General features: G+C 36.0%; 1 protein-coding gene across 2 annotated transcripts in view; it reads left to right on the plus strand.

Annotated features, from left to right (window-relative positions):
- PTPRQ (protein tyrosine phosphatase receptor type Q) overlaps positions 1-17,391 on the plus strand; it is a gene marked incomplete at both ends in the record, with an annotated part of 257,217 nt that overhangs the window by 164,699 nt on the left and 75,127 nt on the right. For both annotated transcript variants that reach the window (XM_079715271.1, XM_079715270.1), the window contains one exon: positions 209-532. In XM_079715271.1, the coding sequence (XP_079571397.1) occupies positions 209-532 (324 nt within the window). The remainder of the gene's footprint in view (positions 1-208; positions 533-17,391) is intronic.

Genomic DNA, 17,391 nt, shown 5'->3' on the forward strand with positions numbered 1-17,391 from the left:
CCCTAACCCTTTGAACCATTGCTCTGTGAAGCATCACCTTCAGTTTCTGCTTATTAAATGTGGGGATATTAATCTAAGGGCAGTTGTAATAAGAGATCACCACTACGTGCATAGTAAAGAAATATTTGTAAATCCCATTTCTCCCTCCTGTTCACACAATGTTTGGTAATTCCAATTGTTTTCCTTTTTTTTTCCCTTCAACTTTTAGTTCCCAGCACTCCCACAAATATTGCTTTTTCTGATGTTCAGTCAACTAGTGCAACATTGACATGGATGAGACCTGACACTATCTTTGGCTACTTCCAAAATTATAAGATCACCACTCAACTTCGGGCTCAAAAATGCAAAGAATGGGAATCTGAAGAATGTGTTGAATATCAAAAAATTCAATACCTCTACGAAGCTGACCTAACTGAAGAGACAGTATATGATTTAAAGAAATTTAGATGGTATAGATTCCAAGTGGCTGCCAGTACCAATGCTGGCTATGGCGATGCTTCAAATTGGATATCTACACAAACCCTGCCTGGTCGTAAGTATTGTTCTGTATGTGTATATATACTTCTGCATTCAAGAAAAAGCTCTTTAAATGTTTTTCCATAGAAATCATTCAAAATATAGGTAAAGATTGCTCTTGTAAATTTAGTTTTATATTTTAAAATTAACTGGTTGCCCTAATTGCTTAAACTTCATTCACCATAATAGCATTTATTTTTTCTTAATTGAATCCCGATGGGAAATTCAATTTCAGTCATTATTAGGGCTTTTCTTAAACTCCCAGAGTTGTACCAAGGTCCTAGAGTCTTATATTGCAACAAAAAGCACTATGATCCTCTAAGTGGTCTATCATTAGGCTATACTGATAGCCATCAAGTACCCTTTGTCTATGCCTACATTTCCCCCTCGTATCTGGGAGCTCTGCTGCTTTTATGCCAGGCTTTACCACGTTTTCAGTGACTTTAGGCTTACACACACACATAGAGGTTCAGTGATAAATAGATACTGTTGTAGACCTTTATAAATAGTGAAATAAACTTTGATCTAGAGGCTTTATTTTTTAGGTTGCCAAATGTGTATCTTGTTACTATTCCCTGGAGTACCTGGCATAATGTTTGTATAGTAAATGTTCAATGAATGTTTGTTAATGCAATTCAACATTTGAGACAGAATCCAGACAACTCAGCCTTCAACACAGTTGTCCAACCTCTCTTCTTTGTGGCTCTTGGACTCTTGATTTCTGTGAGATCTGCTCTTCTGGTTTTTCTCTTACCTCCCTGATAGCTCTTTCTCAGTCTCTTTCGCTTATTCTCTCTCTCATTTTTTAAATCTGAGTGTTGGAGTGTTCAGAGATAACATACTTGGCCCTTTTCTTTTTTTTTTTTTTCTTTTTCATTGGCCCTTTTCTTTATCAACACACAACCCCTAAGAGATCTTACCTTAAGTGACCTTATCCTGTCCTATGGCTTTAAAGTCTACTTATATAATGATTATTCTCAAGTATCTATTTCCAGTTCTGATTGCTCCCTGGAACCCAATCAGTATATTTACCTGATCAACTGACATCATTGGGCAGGTGTGTCTAATATCCTCTCAAAATTAACGTGGTCTAAACACTAAGCCTTCTCATCGTCCAAAGGCAGAAAATGAAAATTTAGGCAGTGTTTTTTTCCTCTTCTACTCTGCCAATGATTTATTTCAACCATGCTATCTAAACACATCCCTCCATTTGCATTACCAGCATATTAGTCCTATCCTTCATTACTGCTACGAGTGTGTTAACCTGACCTCCTTAGCTTTCATGCTGATCTTTTAAAATGTAAATCAGATGATGTCACTTCCTTGTTTAAAGCCTTTCAGTGAATTTCCATTGCTCCTGGAATAAAATTTAAATTTCTTAACATGACTAACAAAGCCCTATGTGACTTGGCTCTTAACCTAACACTCTAACCTCATCCATAATCATTTTCCCACTTACCATTATCCTCCACTCATACTGGATATTTTTTGTGTTGTTTGAACGCACTAAAGTACTAGAACTTGGCCCTGTTCGTTTGGATTGGAATGTTTTTCCACGTCTGTCTTTGCATGAGCAGCTTTTTATAATGTATACTTCTACTTGAATGATTCCTGCTAAGAATGAATTTCCCTGACCACCCAATCTAAAAGAGCCATGCAGTTTTTTTCTAGAATATCATCTTATCTTAATGAAAATTTATAATTACCTGATCATTTTTTATTTATATGTATTTGCTTATTTTTAGAAGGTGTCTTGACCATTGCTGTTTCCTTATTGCCTAGAATGGTGCCTGGCAACAGTAGGCACTCCATAAATATTTCCTGAGCAAGTTAAACTTGATTAAATAAGCTAAAATGGGGGAGGCAGAATGAACTGTTTTCCAGTGCAGGGGATAGAGAGGATGATAGTGCCATAACAAAGGAAAGGAAAATATGGAAAAATCAAATCCAGGTTGCATTTAGTCAGTAATTATGGTTATTTTGAGCCTGTTAACTTTGAGAAGAAATAACTGATAATCTAATTGACTAGAAAACAGAAAGTAACAGATGCTTAGAGATTAGAACATAGGTAAAGTTCAGAATTTTACTTGCTTCAGCCAGTAAGAATAACCAAAATTACAAGTGATAGAAAAATGGGACACTGAATGAATGAATACATGTTAAAGTCCCAGGGACAACTCGAAGTTACCTGAAGACATCAGTCAGGTACCATAATGAATGAAGCAGGCTGATGTAATGCGATTGAGAGTGGTGGAAACCTTGGCAGATTAACAGAACGCGCTGTCTACAGGGGCAACCACTACTCACCTCTGTCTGATTACTGTCTTATGGAGAAGTCATGCTATTAGGACTTAGGATGTTTTCAAAGAAATAGGAAAGTTAGATTTTTTAATGTGAACATACTTAATTTCTTGCTGTAACAAGTTTTTAAAATTTAAAAACATTTAGTTTTTCAAACCAAACATGTCAGTAGCCCACATCTGGCCTGTGGGCAGCTAATTTGTTGCCTTTGATTAAAATAGACCATATGCCTGTGCATCTGCTGCCACTCAGGGTTCCCGTCCTACTCCTTAGGAGCGTCTCACTTGGACAGTAGCTGCTTCTGCCTGCTACAGTGAGCCAGGAATTCGAATTTCTAAATGTATCATTTCCTCAAGTACTCTAGACAGGATGGTGGAAGATGTTCAATTAGCATAAAACAACATATAACCTGACCAATTCAAAAGCTGGTAAATGAAACAGGGAAGTTGGATTTTTAAAGAATCCCCCATTCTTATTCTGAGAATTTGGGAGTCTTTCCACTTGAATGTCATTGCTTCCCCCCGAGCCCCTCCACTTCCAACCCCCCTTTAAGGTCTATGACCCACTCGCTCGAATTTGGTCATTTTCAATTTCCTACTACTCCACTTTGCTTATTCTGGTTTAAAAGAATCATGGTAGAAAATTTCAAATATTTCACAATCAGTGTGAGCTTTTTTAAAAAATAAATAGCATTATTTTTCTAGTTTTATTAGGATGTGTTCCTTTGCCATCGGTGGTTAGTTGGTTGAGTTGTTAGCTCTTGATGGAATGGAGAGGATAATCTTGGCTTCTTTTTCACCCCAGCTCCCAGATCTTTACTTGATGACTAATCGAAAGAGTGCCTTCGTATGGAGTACCAGTTTGACTTTTATCTGGTATTTGTCTTCTCTCTCGGTCTATCTCACTGCCACAATTTGACTTCTCCATCAGAGTACTTGGGTGTGAAAAAAATTTACCAGTAGTTAAGTAGATTTTCTATGCTACTCCTATTCCCTTTTATTGTTCTTTATCCTTAAGGACTAATTTTCTACTCTGTTCTTTATCAATAAGATAGAAAAGGGGATACACGGAAAGCTGCCTTTCTACCACTGTGATTAAGAGAGAAAGTGAAAAGATTTATATATTTCAGAATTTGTTACAACAGACTTACTATTTTTCTTGGCATTCTCAAACTTATTAGCTTTTCAGTTGAGTATTCATATGGGGGTGGTAATAATAAATTAATTTTGAAAGTTATTAGAATGAGTTGGTCATTCTTCATTTAGTCTCAGAAGTGAAGGGGACATTTTTCTAATGATAAATATATTTGAATTTCATAAATGTACGGTAAAAAAGTTTTATTTATTAAGCCAAGGAGAGATACTCTGAGGTGGCATTTGATATGAAAGACAGAAAGACACTACATATATTATTGCAAGACAATATATATAGTGAACTACTAACACATTGTATAAGAATATGAGAAATAAGAACCGTCAAGCAACAAAAATCTTGAAGAGTAGTAATGTTTTTAAGATTAAAAGCAAGTAATGCTTAGATGTTGATTCTACATACCAAAGATGAAAAGCATGACAGACAATTTGCAAACATAAAAAGTAATCTGGATGAAGAAATTTAATAAGATTTTTTATGTCATTGATTCCAAAAAAGTGTTATGTTGTTTTATAAGAAAATAAAACAATGAAAATGAATGATTCCTCTGAATTATGGAAAACACTAAACAACAATATAACTTAGTATAAAATCACTATTTCAGATTTGTGCATGTTACTCTAATAGCATCAAGTTGTGCCCAAGCACTTATTCCCAGAACTTCTTATCAAAACCTGGAGCTTCTTTGATAAGGAGCTAGCAATTGATAGCTAGTTTGAGGTCAGATTATTCAACATTTGGATAGCTCAAATAAGAAGACCACCCAGTTGGAATAATAAATATTATGAGATGTTCTAAAATGACTTTTAGAGTAAGAAAATATGTTGTATGAACTCTCTCTGAGCTCATAAAGAAGAGTACTCAAATTGAAGATGCAGGGAGCAAAGTTGGAATGCACGCTGAGAACTACATTGGGTTACTTTCTGAATCTAGATCTGCCACTGTACACTGGAGTGAATAAAAGAAACAACATTCGGTCAGCTCAAGCTAACATTTCTTTCTCCCACATACTCTGATCTAGATAATTGAAACCAAATTGTTTTTCTGCTTAAATCATCTGTATAACAGCCATTACTCTCTACTTCATGCTAAGTGTGCAGCGATACAAACATAAGCACGGAAATTACAAATGGCAGAAATATTTAACTTGAAACATTAAAGTCTTATAGCTTATTTTACTCATCTCTTATTTTTCTGATTATCCTTATACTCAAAATGAGTTGTGGGGTGGGGGAATGCAGAATGGAAGCTGTTAAATATCTCTGGTGCACAATAGGTACTTATAATGCTGAGGGAATGTACAACTTTAAAAGAGTGTGGGTGTGAAATTTAGTATGGAGTGAAATGGGACTCTCATAATGTGCATCTCCTATAGACCACCAGGACTGGAAGACAGCAAGAAAGGAAAATTCCTGGGGTAACACTTAGGTTGTGAAAACCACGGGATACCATACTCATGAGGAATTTTAACTACCCAAACATCTGTTAGGTTAAAAAAAATTCAGCAAAACATGGCTCATCAAAGAAGCTTCCAAGGAATGCAACTTTATGATTTAAAAAGAAGAAAAACCAAATAGAGGGCAAGGCACTCCTTAACATTTTTTAAAATGAGACATTGTTGATGAGTTACTATATATTCAATTATTTTTCTTCATATATTCTAAATGGCATAATACACTTATAATGTGGTGAATGCTATCATAAGAGAGGTAGGTATTCTCCTTTCTATAAAGAAGCAATTATATAACGATAAGAAGAGAAGTTAGCCATAAATAAATAGGAAAATATAATTCATGACGTGAAGAAGCCCATTTGGTGGCAGTGGGTTTTTAGAATAGGCTCTATCCTGGTGCCAGTAAAGGAATTGAATATAATTTATTCTAGACATGATGGTTGTACTTCTGCAAAATTAATTATATGCTGTTGAAAGTCTTCTGAGTTAGTTGCCTAAGACTCCCAAATGTGTAATTCAAGACATCTCTCTCTCTTCTAGACCTGTAGATTGAAGTTACTGGTATGACCACTTAGATTCCCACAGACATCTCAAACCCCGTATTACCACTGTTCCTGCCCCACTGCACGCCTCCTCCTACCTGTGTGTTCCCTGTTTCAGTGTATTGTACTGTTGTTCGTCTGATTCAAGCCTGCAATCTAGGAATCATATTTAATTCTTTTGAGCCTTTCCCACCCCCAAGTCCATACCTAACTCCTACTGACTTTCCCTTCTAAATATTTCTTGAATTTGTTTATGTTTCTCTGTTAAGGCTCCCTAAATTCAGACGTCTCCTAGATTATTACAAAAGATATCTAAATGGTCTTTCTGTTCCCATTTTCTCTACCCTCCACCTGAACCTAGTTTTTGAATACACCTATCTATTATTCCTCTGCTTGAAATCTGATACTTTTCTATTTTCCTGTTGTGTAAAAATTATATTTTTAGTATGCTCTATATGGTTACTTATGATTTTTGTTTATATTCCCCACACGTACTTTGCTGTTTCTCCTTTGTGCTCCAGAGAAAGAGCAAACTATGTGTGTTCTTACTGTTCTTTCTTACTGTCCTTTCTGTCCTCTTTGGAGACCAACTGCCTCTTCTTTGCAAAGGAGACCAAATATCTCCTTTGCAAAGCCTTCTATAAATTCCTCTTTCCACTCCCACCTTCCAAAAATTCTTTCTAAATACTGAACGTATTACATCATAATTGTTTCTTTCTCTCTCGTCGAACTCTGAGCTCCTTACAGGCAGAGATGACAGGTGATCATGCCTTATGTATGTTTCTACTCTTCATGCCTATTCAATATCTAAGACTGAATGAATATGGCATTTGGACTCAAGGAAGACATTTGACTTTAATTGGAAAGTATTTCAGTGTCAAAATTCTCCATATTGCAAAAATGGTCATACACATTTTCTTCAGATTTTCTTTCTGACTGTAGCTTGTCTTTCAAATATTTGCATGGTTATTGTCAAAATTAAAATTCTCCTGGTCAGTTTCCATTCATGTTTGACATGTTCAGCTTCTTTTATTTCACAAAACCAGTTTATTTTATTTTATTTTATGTATTTATGTATTTATTTATTGGTTGGTTGGTTGGTTGGTTGGTTGGAAAGGAAAGATTCAGGGGGCCAGCAACCTAGGGAGAAGGCAGACTCATATCCAAGAACCACTCCCAAGATTCTGCTTGACCATGAAAGTTTTTAAAGGGAGAAGGGGAAGTTAATCGCAGTTAATCATTTGGGGAGGGAGGTCAGAGTCTTTTATCTTCCACTCTGTGCAGATTTTCTTCTGATTGGTTGGTGGTGAGGTAACAGGGTGTTGCTCCAGGAATCATACTCTGCCTGAAGTTACCATCTTCCACCTGGGTGGGGGCCTTAGTTTGATTTTAGATGCTTCCAAGGTAGTCTCCCAACCAGTTGTTAGTGCCCAAAAAGTTGTCGCAAAGAAATGACACAGAAGATGTCCCCAACGGTGTTGACAGTGAGCAGGGGTTGGTCTAGCTGGTCTCAGGACTTAATGAAGCTCAGGTTCTTGATGTCGTATTGCAGAAAGAATTCAGTGAGAGACAAACTGATGGGTAAGAAGTGGATTTATTTAGAGAGAAACACACTCCACAGACAGAGTGTGGGCCATCTCAGAAGGTGAGAAAGGCCCAGTCTATTTTATATTGTTGATTTTTTTTCTTTTTCATTAATTAACGTAAGCATGAATTACTGCATATAGAAAAGAAATATGCTCATAATAAATTGAGGAGGATTTCAAACAATGAAAGAAAATAATAAATGCCTATTTCAGAGTGGACTGAAGCTTTAACATATCAAAATGATTAACTGAGATAATAAACTGTGATTGATAGTCCATGAAGAAAACAAAGGAGACCAATGTATAAATTTGGGTTGCTAAGTATAATTACAAAGAGAGGATATTTGCATGAAATCATAATTTAAAGAACATAATAGCATGTAAAATTGTTTATTAAAGCATTCAACTGTATACGTAAAAGAGCTTTTGCCAGGTTATTAAACAGCTTTCCATAATATAAAAAAAAAAATTTTTGAAATCCTATTACATAAGCACGTAGAATGTGTTTTTCAGCAAAATCACTAAAAATCAAAGGATGAAAATGATCACTATATTATTTTTAAAATCATCAATATTATAGAAAGTCTGGGTTTTTTTTTTTTGTTTTCTTTAATCTTATATGCTTTTATTGCCCATATCGGGGTTTCTTTCAGTTTATTTGGAGTTTTGTGAGATGAACCATTCAAGGTGCATGAAAAGACATAAGTATGCCTCTAGAAAGCCTGGTTATTAAAAGGATAAAAGAAGAAAAAATCTTTCTCCCAATAATAGCTAGCTGTATTTTATCTTTTAAAAATTCAGTGAATTCTCCCTCTTTCTCATCTCAAACTTCAAATCTCATGTTGAATTGAATTGATTTTGACTTTTCTGAGAATCTTCTTTCTCTTGGTTCAGAAAGAAGTGTGAAGTACATTTAATTCTTTGTGATTTCTGGTCATTAACCTCAGTTCAGGCCTGCCGCAGTATTAGGCCCTAGGCCAACAAATTTTCAGCTCTGTTTTCTTCTGCATTTATTAAAGAAGAAGGGAGAACTCTGATTTGACTATGGAAAACTCCCATTTCTGAAAAAAACATAGGATTGCTATGTCTGGTAGTTGAGGGCACTTTTTGGTTGGGCCCAGTACCTGAGCTGAGACTCCTTGGCTGGATAGTTAAGAATAATGACAGAAATAGCTAAGCTTATCAGGTGTTTGTTATGTGCTGGTACTATTCTAAGAACTTTACACACATTGATTTATTCATGAACCTCATTCATTTCTAGGTTAGAGCCTGTGCTCTTAGATCTTGACAAAGACTTGGGCAAAGGCTCATGGTGGTATGAAAGTACTAAGAGATGGAAGGGTGCTAAGTAGTATACAAAGAGAAGATAGGTGAAACCCTAATTTAAAGGAAATAACAATGCATGTAAAATTAAACTATTTAATAAAGCATTCAACTCTATTTTTTTAAAAAATTTTTATTGAAGTATAGTTGGTTTACAACATTGTGTTAATTTCTGCTGTACAGCAAAGTGATTCAGTTGTATATACATTCTTTTTTTATATTCTTTTCCATTTATCATAGGATATTGAATATAGTTCTCTGTGCTATACAGTAGGACCTTGTTGTTTATCCATTCCATATATAATAGCTTATAACCCCAACCTCCCACTCAGTCCCTCCCCCAACCCCCTCCCCCTCCCCCTTGGCTTGTGGTTACAAGTCTATTCTCTATGTCCATGAGTCTGCTTCTGTTTCATAGATAGGTCATTTGTGTCATATTTTAGATTCCATATATAAGTGATATCATATGGTATTTGTCTTTATTTATGACTTAGTTAACTTAGTATGATAATCTCTACTTGCATCCATGTTGCTGCAAATAGCATTATTTCATTCTTTTTTATGGCCAGGTAGTATTCCATTGTATATATGTACCACATCTTTATCTATTCATCTGTCAGTGGACATTTAGGTTGTTCCCATGTCTTGGCTGTTTTGAACAGTGCTGCTGTGAACATAAGGGTGCAGGTATCTTTTTGAATTAGAGTTTTGTCTGGATATATGCCAGGAGTGGGAGTGCTGGATCATATGGTAATTCTGTTTTTTGTTTCCTGAGGAAACTCCATACTGTTTTCCACAGTTGCTATAACAACTTACATTCCCACCAACAGTGTAGGAAGTTTCCCTTTTCTCCACACCCTCTCCAGCATTTACTGTTTGTAGATTTTTGATGATGGCCGTTCTGACCGGTGTGAGGTGATACCTCATTGTAGTTTCGATTTGCATTTCTCTAATAATTAGTGATGTTGAGCATCTTTTCATGTGCCTATTGGCCATTTGTATTTCTTCTTTGGAGAAATGTCTATGTAGATCTTCTGCCCATTTTTCAATTGGGTTGTTTTTTTTGTTATTGAGTTGTATAAGCTGTTTGTATGTTTTGGAAATTAAGCCCTTGTCAGTTGCAAATATTTTCTCCCATTCTGTAGGTTATTTTTTTGTTTTGTTTACAGTTTCCTTTGCTGTGCAAAAGCTTGTAAGTTTGACTGGGTGAACTCTATATTTAATTTCAAAAAAAAAACAAAAACAAAAAACTTTTGCCAGGTTGTTAAGCAAGTTTTCTGGAATATAAATAAAAATAATTAGAAATCCCCATTTGCATGAACAAGTGGAATGCCTTTTTCAGCAAAGCACTAAAAGCCAAACAGTTAAAGGAAATTTAAAGGATAATCAGTATGTGGCATTATTAGCTTTGAAAACTGAGACTAAGAAAGACCTGGAGATATTGTACAAGCTCCTGGTACATGATCCAACCATCTCCATTCCCAAACAAATTAAATGGGACTTGCCCTAACACACATAACCTCTAAGTACACTTTTAGTTTCTCTTCTCTTTAATTATACCCTTGATAGTTATTTTACCCTGATTATACCTGCATACAATGCATGGGAGAATGAAGTAGCAATGTTTATCCCAGCCCTAACACTTTGTTATGGTGATGACCTTATCTGAATTATTCCAGGTTGCTCCTACACATAACTTCAAGGTACCATAGAAATGATGATGTTTTCTTATGTTCTCATGGAACATGATGGCCTGGTATTACTCTAGAAGCTTTGGGAATGAGAGGGAGTGATGGTAGGGAGAAACCTCTTCATCGTTTATTCAGAATTAAAATACATGAAAGGCACAAGGAGACCAGTGTGTGGAGTGTCTGTTAGCTAGATGCAAGTTTCCATGTTTATCACCAGCTCCCAAGCCCTCCACCACTAACTACATTCCCAGTCCTCACAGAAACAGTAATCCCCCTTTCTAACCTTGTTACCAAGAGTTCTAATCATTGGTACCTGATCTGAAGAGCAGTGCCACTGCCTTTTCCAATAGTACGTTGATGTTACAGAGCAGTGGCTCTTAAACTTGTACCACAAGCGTTAGAATCATCAGGAGGGCTTGTTAAAACACGGAGTGCTAGGCCCTACCCAGGTCTTCTGATTCAGTAAGTCGGGTGTGATCTCAGAATTTGCTTTTCTAACAACTTCCCAGGTAATATTGATGCTGCTGGTTTGAAGACCACATTTTTGAGAACCACTGTTGTAGAAAGTTGTTTTATGAACATAATGCTATTCTAGAAAAAGCTGTATTATCTGATCCTAAAAGCAGTGGAACTAATATGAGAATATTTTCATTCTTACCTGGCATGGCTAATATTGGAAGTGAGAGTTTTTTGGTATTTTGTATTTTTTTTCCACCTAAGCTAACCTGAAATGACTCAGAAAATTACTCATTCAGCATCAAAGAAAATGGTCATACAATGAAGTCTAATCCTGTGGGCATCCATGAATCATTCTCAGTACTCATCAAACAGTCTAATAGGTCAAATTCTTATGCTTGTAATAGTTGCCCTTTGTGCTACTATCTTGCTGTTGGGAAATCTAACTGTAAAACAAAATTAAAATCTTGTAAAAGGGTAGGAAATATTTCATACACCAACAGTAGTATCTCATACTGGGCAGTGAAATCACTGGGCTCTAGGGAAACATTCAACACCAGTGAAGGATAGCCAATTAGTGCAGTATTGTAACCAGTGGGATGTATCCTGAGATGCTCTTGGCCTCCATCAATATGGTCAATCGAATTGCTGAACTTCTTCAGGGCCCTTGATGCCCTGAATTATTTAAGATGTAAGGAATCCACCCAAACCACCCAGCCAATTAGATTTTGTTTAGTCCTGAGAGACATCTAAAACTTAAAGCAAATTCCTTCAGGTATGGTGAATCTAAGGCAACGCACAGTCCTAGAGGCTGTTCATACTTGTATAAGCTGAAAAAGAATGGGAGTCCTTCATTTAGTGATGACAGTAGATAGGAATCTGATGGTCCAGTGTACCAAATCCTGAAACTAAAGTACCCTGAAGGGAAGGACCTTTAAATAAACTTGAAATGAACTTAAATTCAAATAGATGTGCAGACAATCTAAATCATACATGTGTACAGAGCTCAAGATTTTTTGTCTTGTGAGTTGCTGTCAAGTCATTTATTTATGTTTATTCTTTAGGATGGTCACTACAGCATGCTCTAAAAACCAGAGTATTTTCTACAACGTTTTTCATCATTAAATAAAATTTACAGGGATATGCAGAAGGCAAAGTTTCTAATAACTCTTTGAATGTGCTTATTCTGAAAGTGTAGTATTAGACACACCAAAATTTGATGGTTCTTAATCAAAGTGTCATAGACTTGGGGGCATTCAAACTTTTATATGTACTAGGCATAATGATGGTCTATCCAGACTCACCTTTCAGCTAACACACTTAGCATGGGGACACAGATGGATGGGAAAGATGACCCTGACCCACATAAGACCCACATTCCTGTGCAAGGATAGAAGCATGATAATCAGGAAATGATGGTTGTTAGTTACAGAAAATGCATTATTGCGAAAACCAGGGGAAAAGTGCTTATGAGAGGAAGTGATTGGATTATGGGGAATGAGAGAATAAGGATAGATCATTCCTACTGAGTAAATTGCTGTGATTTATAAGAGAAAGGGTATAGTGATATCTTGGCCTACTACTGACTAGATTCATTTCACAAACAATCCTAAATCAGAATGTGACAGTTTATGGAGAGACAAACAAAGTCTCCCAAAGATGCTTATATATTACTAAGCTTTTAAACTGGCATATTTTCAATTCCCCATACCTTTACTGTTTTAAGCTTCCTTTATTTTGATTGTTGACATTCATAATTGTAATTTTGTATTCCCCCTTATGTAACTCTAATAATAGTTTACTACACACTGGAATAAAAGAAAAAAAATAATACTGAATTATTTTATTATGCATTTTTGGAATTTTGATAAATTCCAAGAGAAAATTGTATAAAAGAAACTTGAAAATGATATTTGCTTAAAAGTACATTATAATATTTGGACAATATTAAAATAATTAAATACTATTTTATAGTATACTTTGAGCATTTGGTGTTCTAAATATTTCTCTTAAAATATTCGTGAATTAATCAAATGTTTATCTTTCATTGCTTTATACAGATGAAATATATATTCAGTTATGTGCATATAATATATTCATATCAGTTTAGTTAGGTATGTGTTTACTTGTTTTAATTTCAGATTTAGGAGTTCTTATTCCATCATATTATAATTCTTCAAGAATATAGATTAATATAATATGTTCTAAGAGAAATATTTCATAAAGGATTTAACACAGGGGACACTTGTGTAACAAAACAGGCAATTTTATCAAGTATACTGAAAATGCAAATGTTATTAAGAGTGATTGTTTCTTAAAAAAGAAAGATAAAAAACACTTTAGGAAAGTTCAAGAATTAAAGCACAGCTCAGAGAGGGGCTAAATACCTTGCCTTTTTATAATGATTGATTAGTGCATAGAACTTAAAATATTTAGTAGTTCAAGTGGTTAGTGTGTACCATGAATGATCTTTGAATGTCATTTTTCTGTCAGCTCTGCTTGGGGTAGCAGACACTCCCTGATGAGGGCTTTGATTGCTTGTATTAAAGGAATGATTGCAGGGTTGACATTTCACTAGGAAAGATGAGAAGTTGAAGCAAGGCATCATACTGCTTTCTGAGCTATAGTCTACAGACATGTTTGCAAGACTAGCCGAGGTTTTCCTTGGGAAATGGTTTTGGATCTGTCCTCATTTGAGACCCCAAAGATCCAGACTACAGAGCAGAGAAGACACAGACATGGAAGAATATTTCCAGAAAATATTTGTAAAAACAAGCTACCATCAACCTAGTCACAGAAAAATCTCATTGGCTTTCTTATCACAGAAAATTCTCAGTAAGCTGTCCATGTTATCTGGGCAACAGTAATGCACCACCTTGCCTGCCTGCTAGAATGAGTTAGGTTTAAAAGTGTAATCCCGACAGCCATTGAGTTTATATATGTTATAGAGGCATAAGAATAACATTCTGGAGATAATCTGTCCTCTTTTGATATAATGGACTTTGGCCCATCTTCTTGGTATGAGTTAGATACCAAGCACCAAAATCTATAGAGGCTCCTTCTAGTTCATGATATTAGTTTATTAAACTATGGCGTTTGTCTTTTTTGTCTATGACAGCAGTTCTTAAAAGACCTTAGCCGTGGCATTAAAGGCCCTACACAATCTGGCCTCATTTCCTGTCTGACTCAACATTCTGACTTACTTGGCTCCAGCCTCACTGGAGTCCCTGTTATTCCTAGAACACACCAGGCGCAGTCCTGCCTCAGGGTCTTTGCACTGGCCGTTCTCCTCCCTGTGACACTCCTTCTTCAAACATTCCCATGCTCCCTCACCTCCTTCAAATCTTTGTTTAAATGTTACCTGTTTAGAGAGGCATAGCCTGACCACCATATTTTTAAAAATAGTAACTCCTATCCACATTCCCATCCCAATTACCCTGCTTCATTTTTTGTCATGGTACATATCACTTCCTAACATAGTATATCATTTATTTGTATGGTATATATTAATTTATATAAATTTTTATAATATATATTATTTGTCTCCCTCCACTGAAATAGGGGTTCCATGATCTTTGTACCTCTGGTTTTCTTCTCTATTCCCAGCACCTCAAAAGTGCCTGCCTTGAGTAGGTGTTCAATAAACAGTTGCTGAGTGAAGAAGAGTGGGTACATACTAGAAGCTCTATATGGATAGGTCCACAGCTACCTTGATCACTTCTATAAGCTTGGTGTCTTCCCAGTCCCTGGCACATAGAAGATGCTCAATAAATATTGGTTGGATAAATGCATAAATTTCACCTAAAAAGCCAACAGAACATTTTGGTAGAAATAAAGGAAAAGGTAGGCTAAAATATTTTCCTGTCTCATACCACTTGAAACGTGCAGCCTGTCAGAAAATTCTTCCTCTCCACAATGGTCCATACAGAGCTAGAAGGCAGGTTTTGCAAAAACATTAATAAAGGATAAATAATTAAAATATTAATCAATAGCCACCTTAATAAAGCTTTACTTAGCTTCTAGCTCATCCCCTTTTACAGAGTCAAAGGCAGGAGACAGGCCATTGAAACCCACAAAACATCTTACATTTTTCAGAGCGATTTCTCCATGAGGAAAGTATATAATGATGATCAGTGATGGTGTACCTAATCCTGAAGCCTATCCACTCCTTATTTCTAAGGAATATCCAGCTTGGGAAGGAAAGAGAGTTGCCACTTTTGAATATGGAGTGCATTATTCTGTGAGGGCATCCAAAAACAATTATGCTGCTGGCAGGAGACCTCCTATAGCTCTCATTTGTTATGTGTCTAGTTATCTAAATGAATTATGCTACAGTTTGAGGCAGTTTTCCTAAATCTAGGATCCTAAAGTTAGAATAAGACTGAAGATCTCAGGACATGCAGGGTGTGTTTAAGTGCTGAGATTCCATGATCTCTCTACATTAGTCACCAGAGAAATCATGTGCCTAATTCTGTCATTATTATTAACACCTCTCAGCTTATCACACCTCTGAATCCAGGAGCATCCCCTCCTCACTCTCTCCCCTGGATGCCATATAGACTGGATCTCTGAGTCAGTGTTCAGCGTATTGCACAAAGTTCAGAAAAGGTACAAGTAGGAAGGATATGTTTGTCACCCCAAGAGCATTTTCCCACAGAAACTTTCTTATACATATTTCCTAGAGTCCTCTATAGTAACATTTGAGTACTTCTTTAAATTATTTCAATGCTACTCTTAAAAAATACTTTTATGGGCTGAGCTGGGCTCCCAAATTCCAAAACATATAATATCATCTCTCTTGGAAATGTTCTAAGTACCAATAACTCATTCATAGTCCAAAGATTGTCACTACTATTAGCATCTTAAACAGCTACCTGGCGTTGAAATAAAACTTTTGTCTTTCTTCAGAGCCTGTGACTCACTTGAACCAGATATACTTGCCATATTTATACTATCCCAATTTGTAAGGAATTATCTGAAAAAATTTAAAAACCCTTCTCCATCTTGGTCCTGTCTCCCTGGTTCTAGGCTCATCTTTCCAGTTGCCAGGCAGGCATCTGAATCCTTGTGAGTGTCTCAGACTTAATGAGTACAGACCAAATTTATCATCTCCTGCCATAGTCTTATCCCTACCAAAACTAGTGTCTGTTCCTGAACGTGCTGTTGTTGTGAATTCTAGCGATACTCTCCCAGTATTAATACATGGGTTAGCTTTTACTACATTCCTCTATTTCACATCTCATCTGCCCTTAAGTTCTTTTTATTAGATTTTCTAAGGGCTCTGGGATTCATCTCCTGTCTCTACCTACTGTCACTCTTCTACTTTTGGGTCTCATCAGATCTCACCTGGCTTTTTGGAAATAGCCTATCTGGACTCATTGCTTCAGAGCATGTATCTTTTTCATAGCTGCATCAGATTTCTTCCTAACTCATTAGAAAAATACTTCCCTTCTCAGAACTTTCAGTGACATCCCATTGTTTAAAGAATGAACTTCAGACGCTTTAAGATAATCGAATGCTCCCTAACTTAGTTCCCAAATGACTGCTTGAGGCTTGTTCCCTACCCTATCCCTCCATTAATGCTGGTTTTTCTGTGATATCTCTATTCCTTAAATTTAGGGGTTCTGATTTTTTTTTTGTACCATGAATTCCTTGGACAGTCTGAAGTGTGTGGACCCCTTCCTAGAGTTATATTTTTCAATTATAAAATAATAAGCATAAGCATAAGATTAATAAGCATAAGAAAGCCATTCTGCAGAAATAATATTCTGTCTGTGGATCCCATTGTTTATCTTTGTGGCTTTGCTTATGACCTTCTTAGCAAAGAAGTGCCCCCAAACCTGCCCTTCTGATTATTGAAATCCTTCTCATGTTTCAAAGTCTATTCAATCCCCAGCTCCTCTCTGCAACTTTACCTTGACTCCCCGCCCAACTGTACTCACCACTTTGTCTTTGCCCTCTCATAGTAGATTATTTGTATTTCTAATTAGTTCTTATCTTTACTTTGCCCTTTGTTATAATATTTTGTATTAATTTACAAAAAGGGCCAAACACTAAACTAATGGGCTACTTTCACACATTTTGTGTTCACAGTTCCTTTTAAAACACTGTGAAATATGCATATGAAGAGGAAACTGAGGTCCAGAAATTTTATTGTCTGACCAAGATCATACAACTTGTTGCTGTTATAAATTTGAGGAAATGAATATTTTCTCTTCTTCTTTACCCCTTCTCAGGATCTAAGGAATGATATTGTTCAGTAATGTTTGTTCATGTGGATTTAAAAATCAGAAATGCTGGGAAATACTCATCTCCCAATATTTAATATCCCTGGAATTGACGAGGCGCCGTGATAGGACAGGGATGTGTAA

This window comes from Hyperoodon ampullatus (assembly GCF_949752795.1).
Source record: "Hyperoodon ampullatus genome assembly, chromosome: 11".
Taxonomy (NCBI): domain Eukaryota; kingdom Metazoa; phylum Chordata; class Mammalia; order Artiodactyla; family Ziphiidae; genus Hyperoodon; species Hyperoodon ampullatus.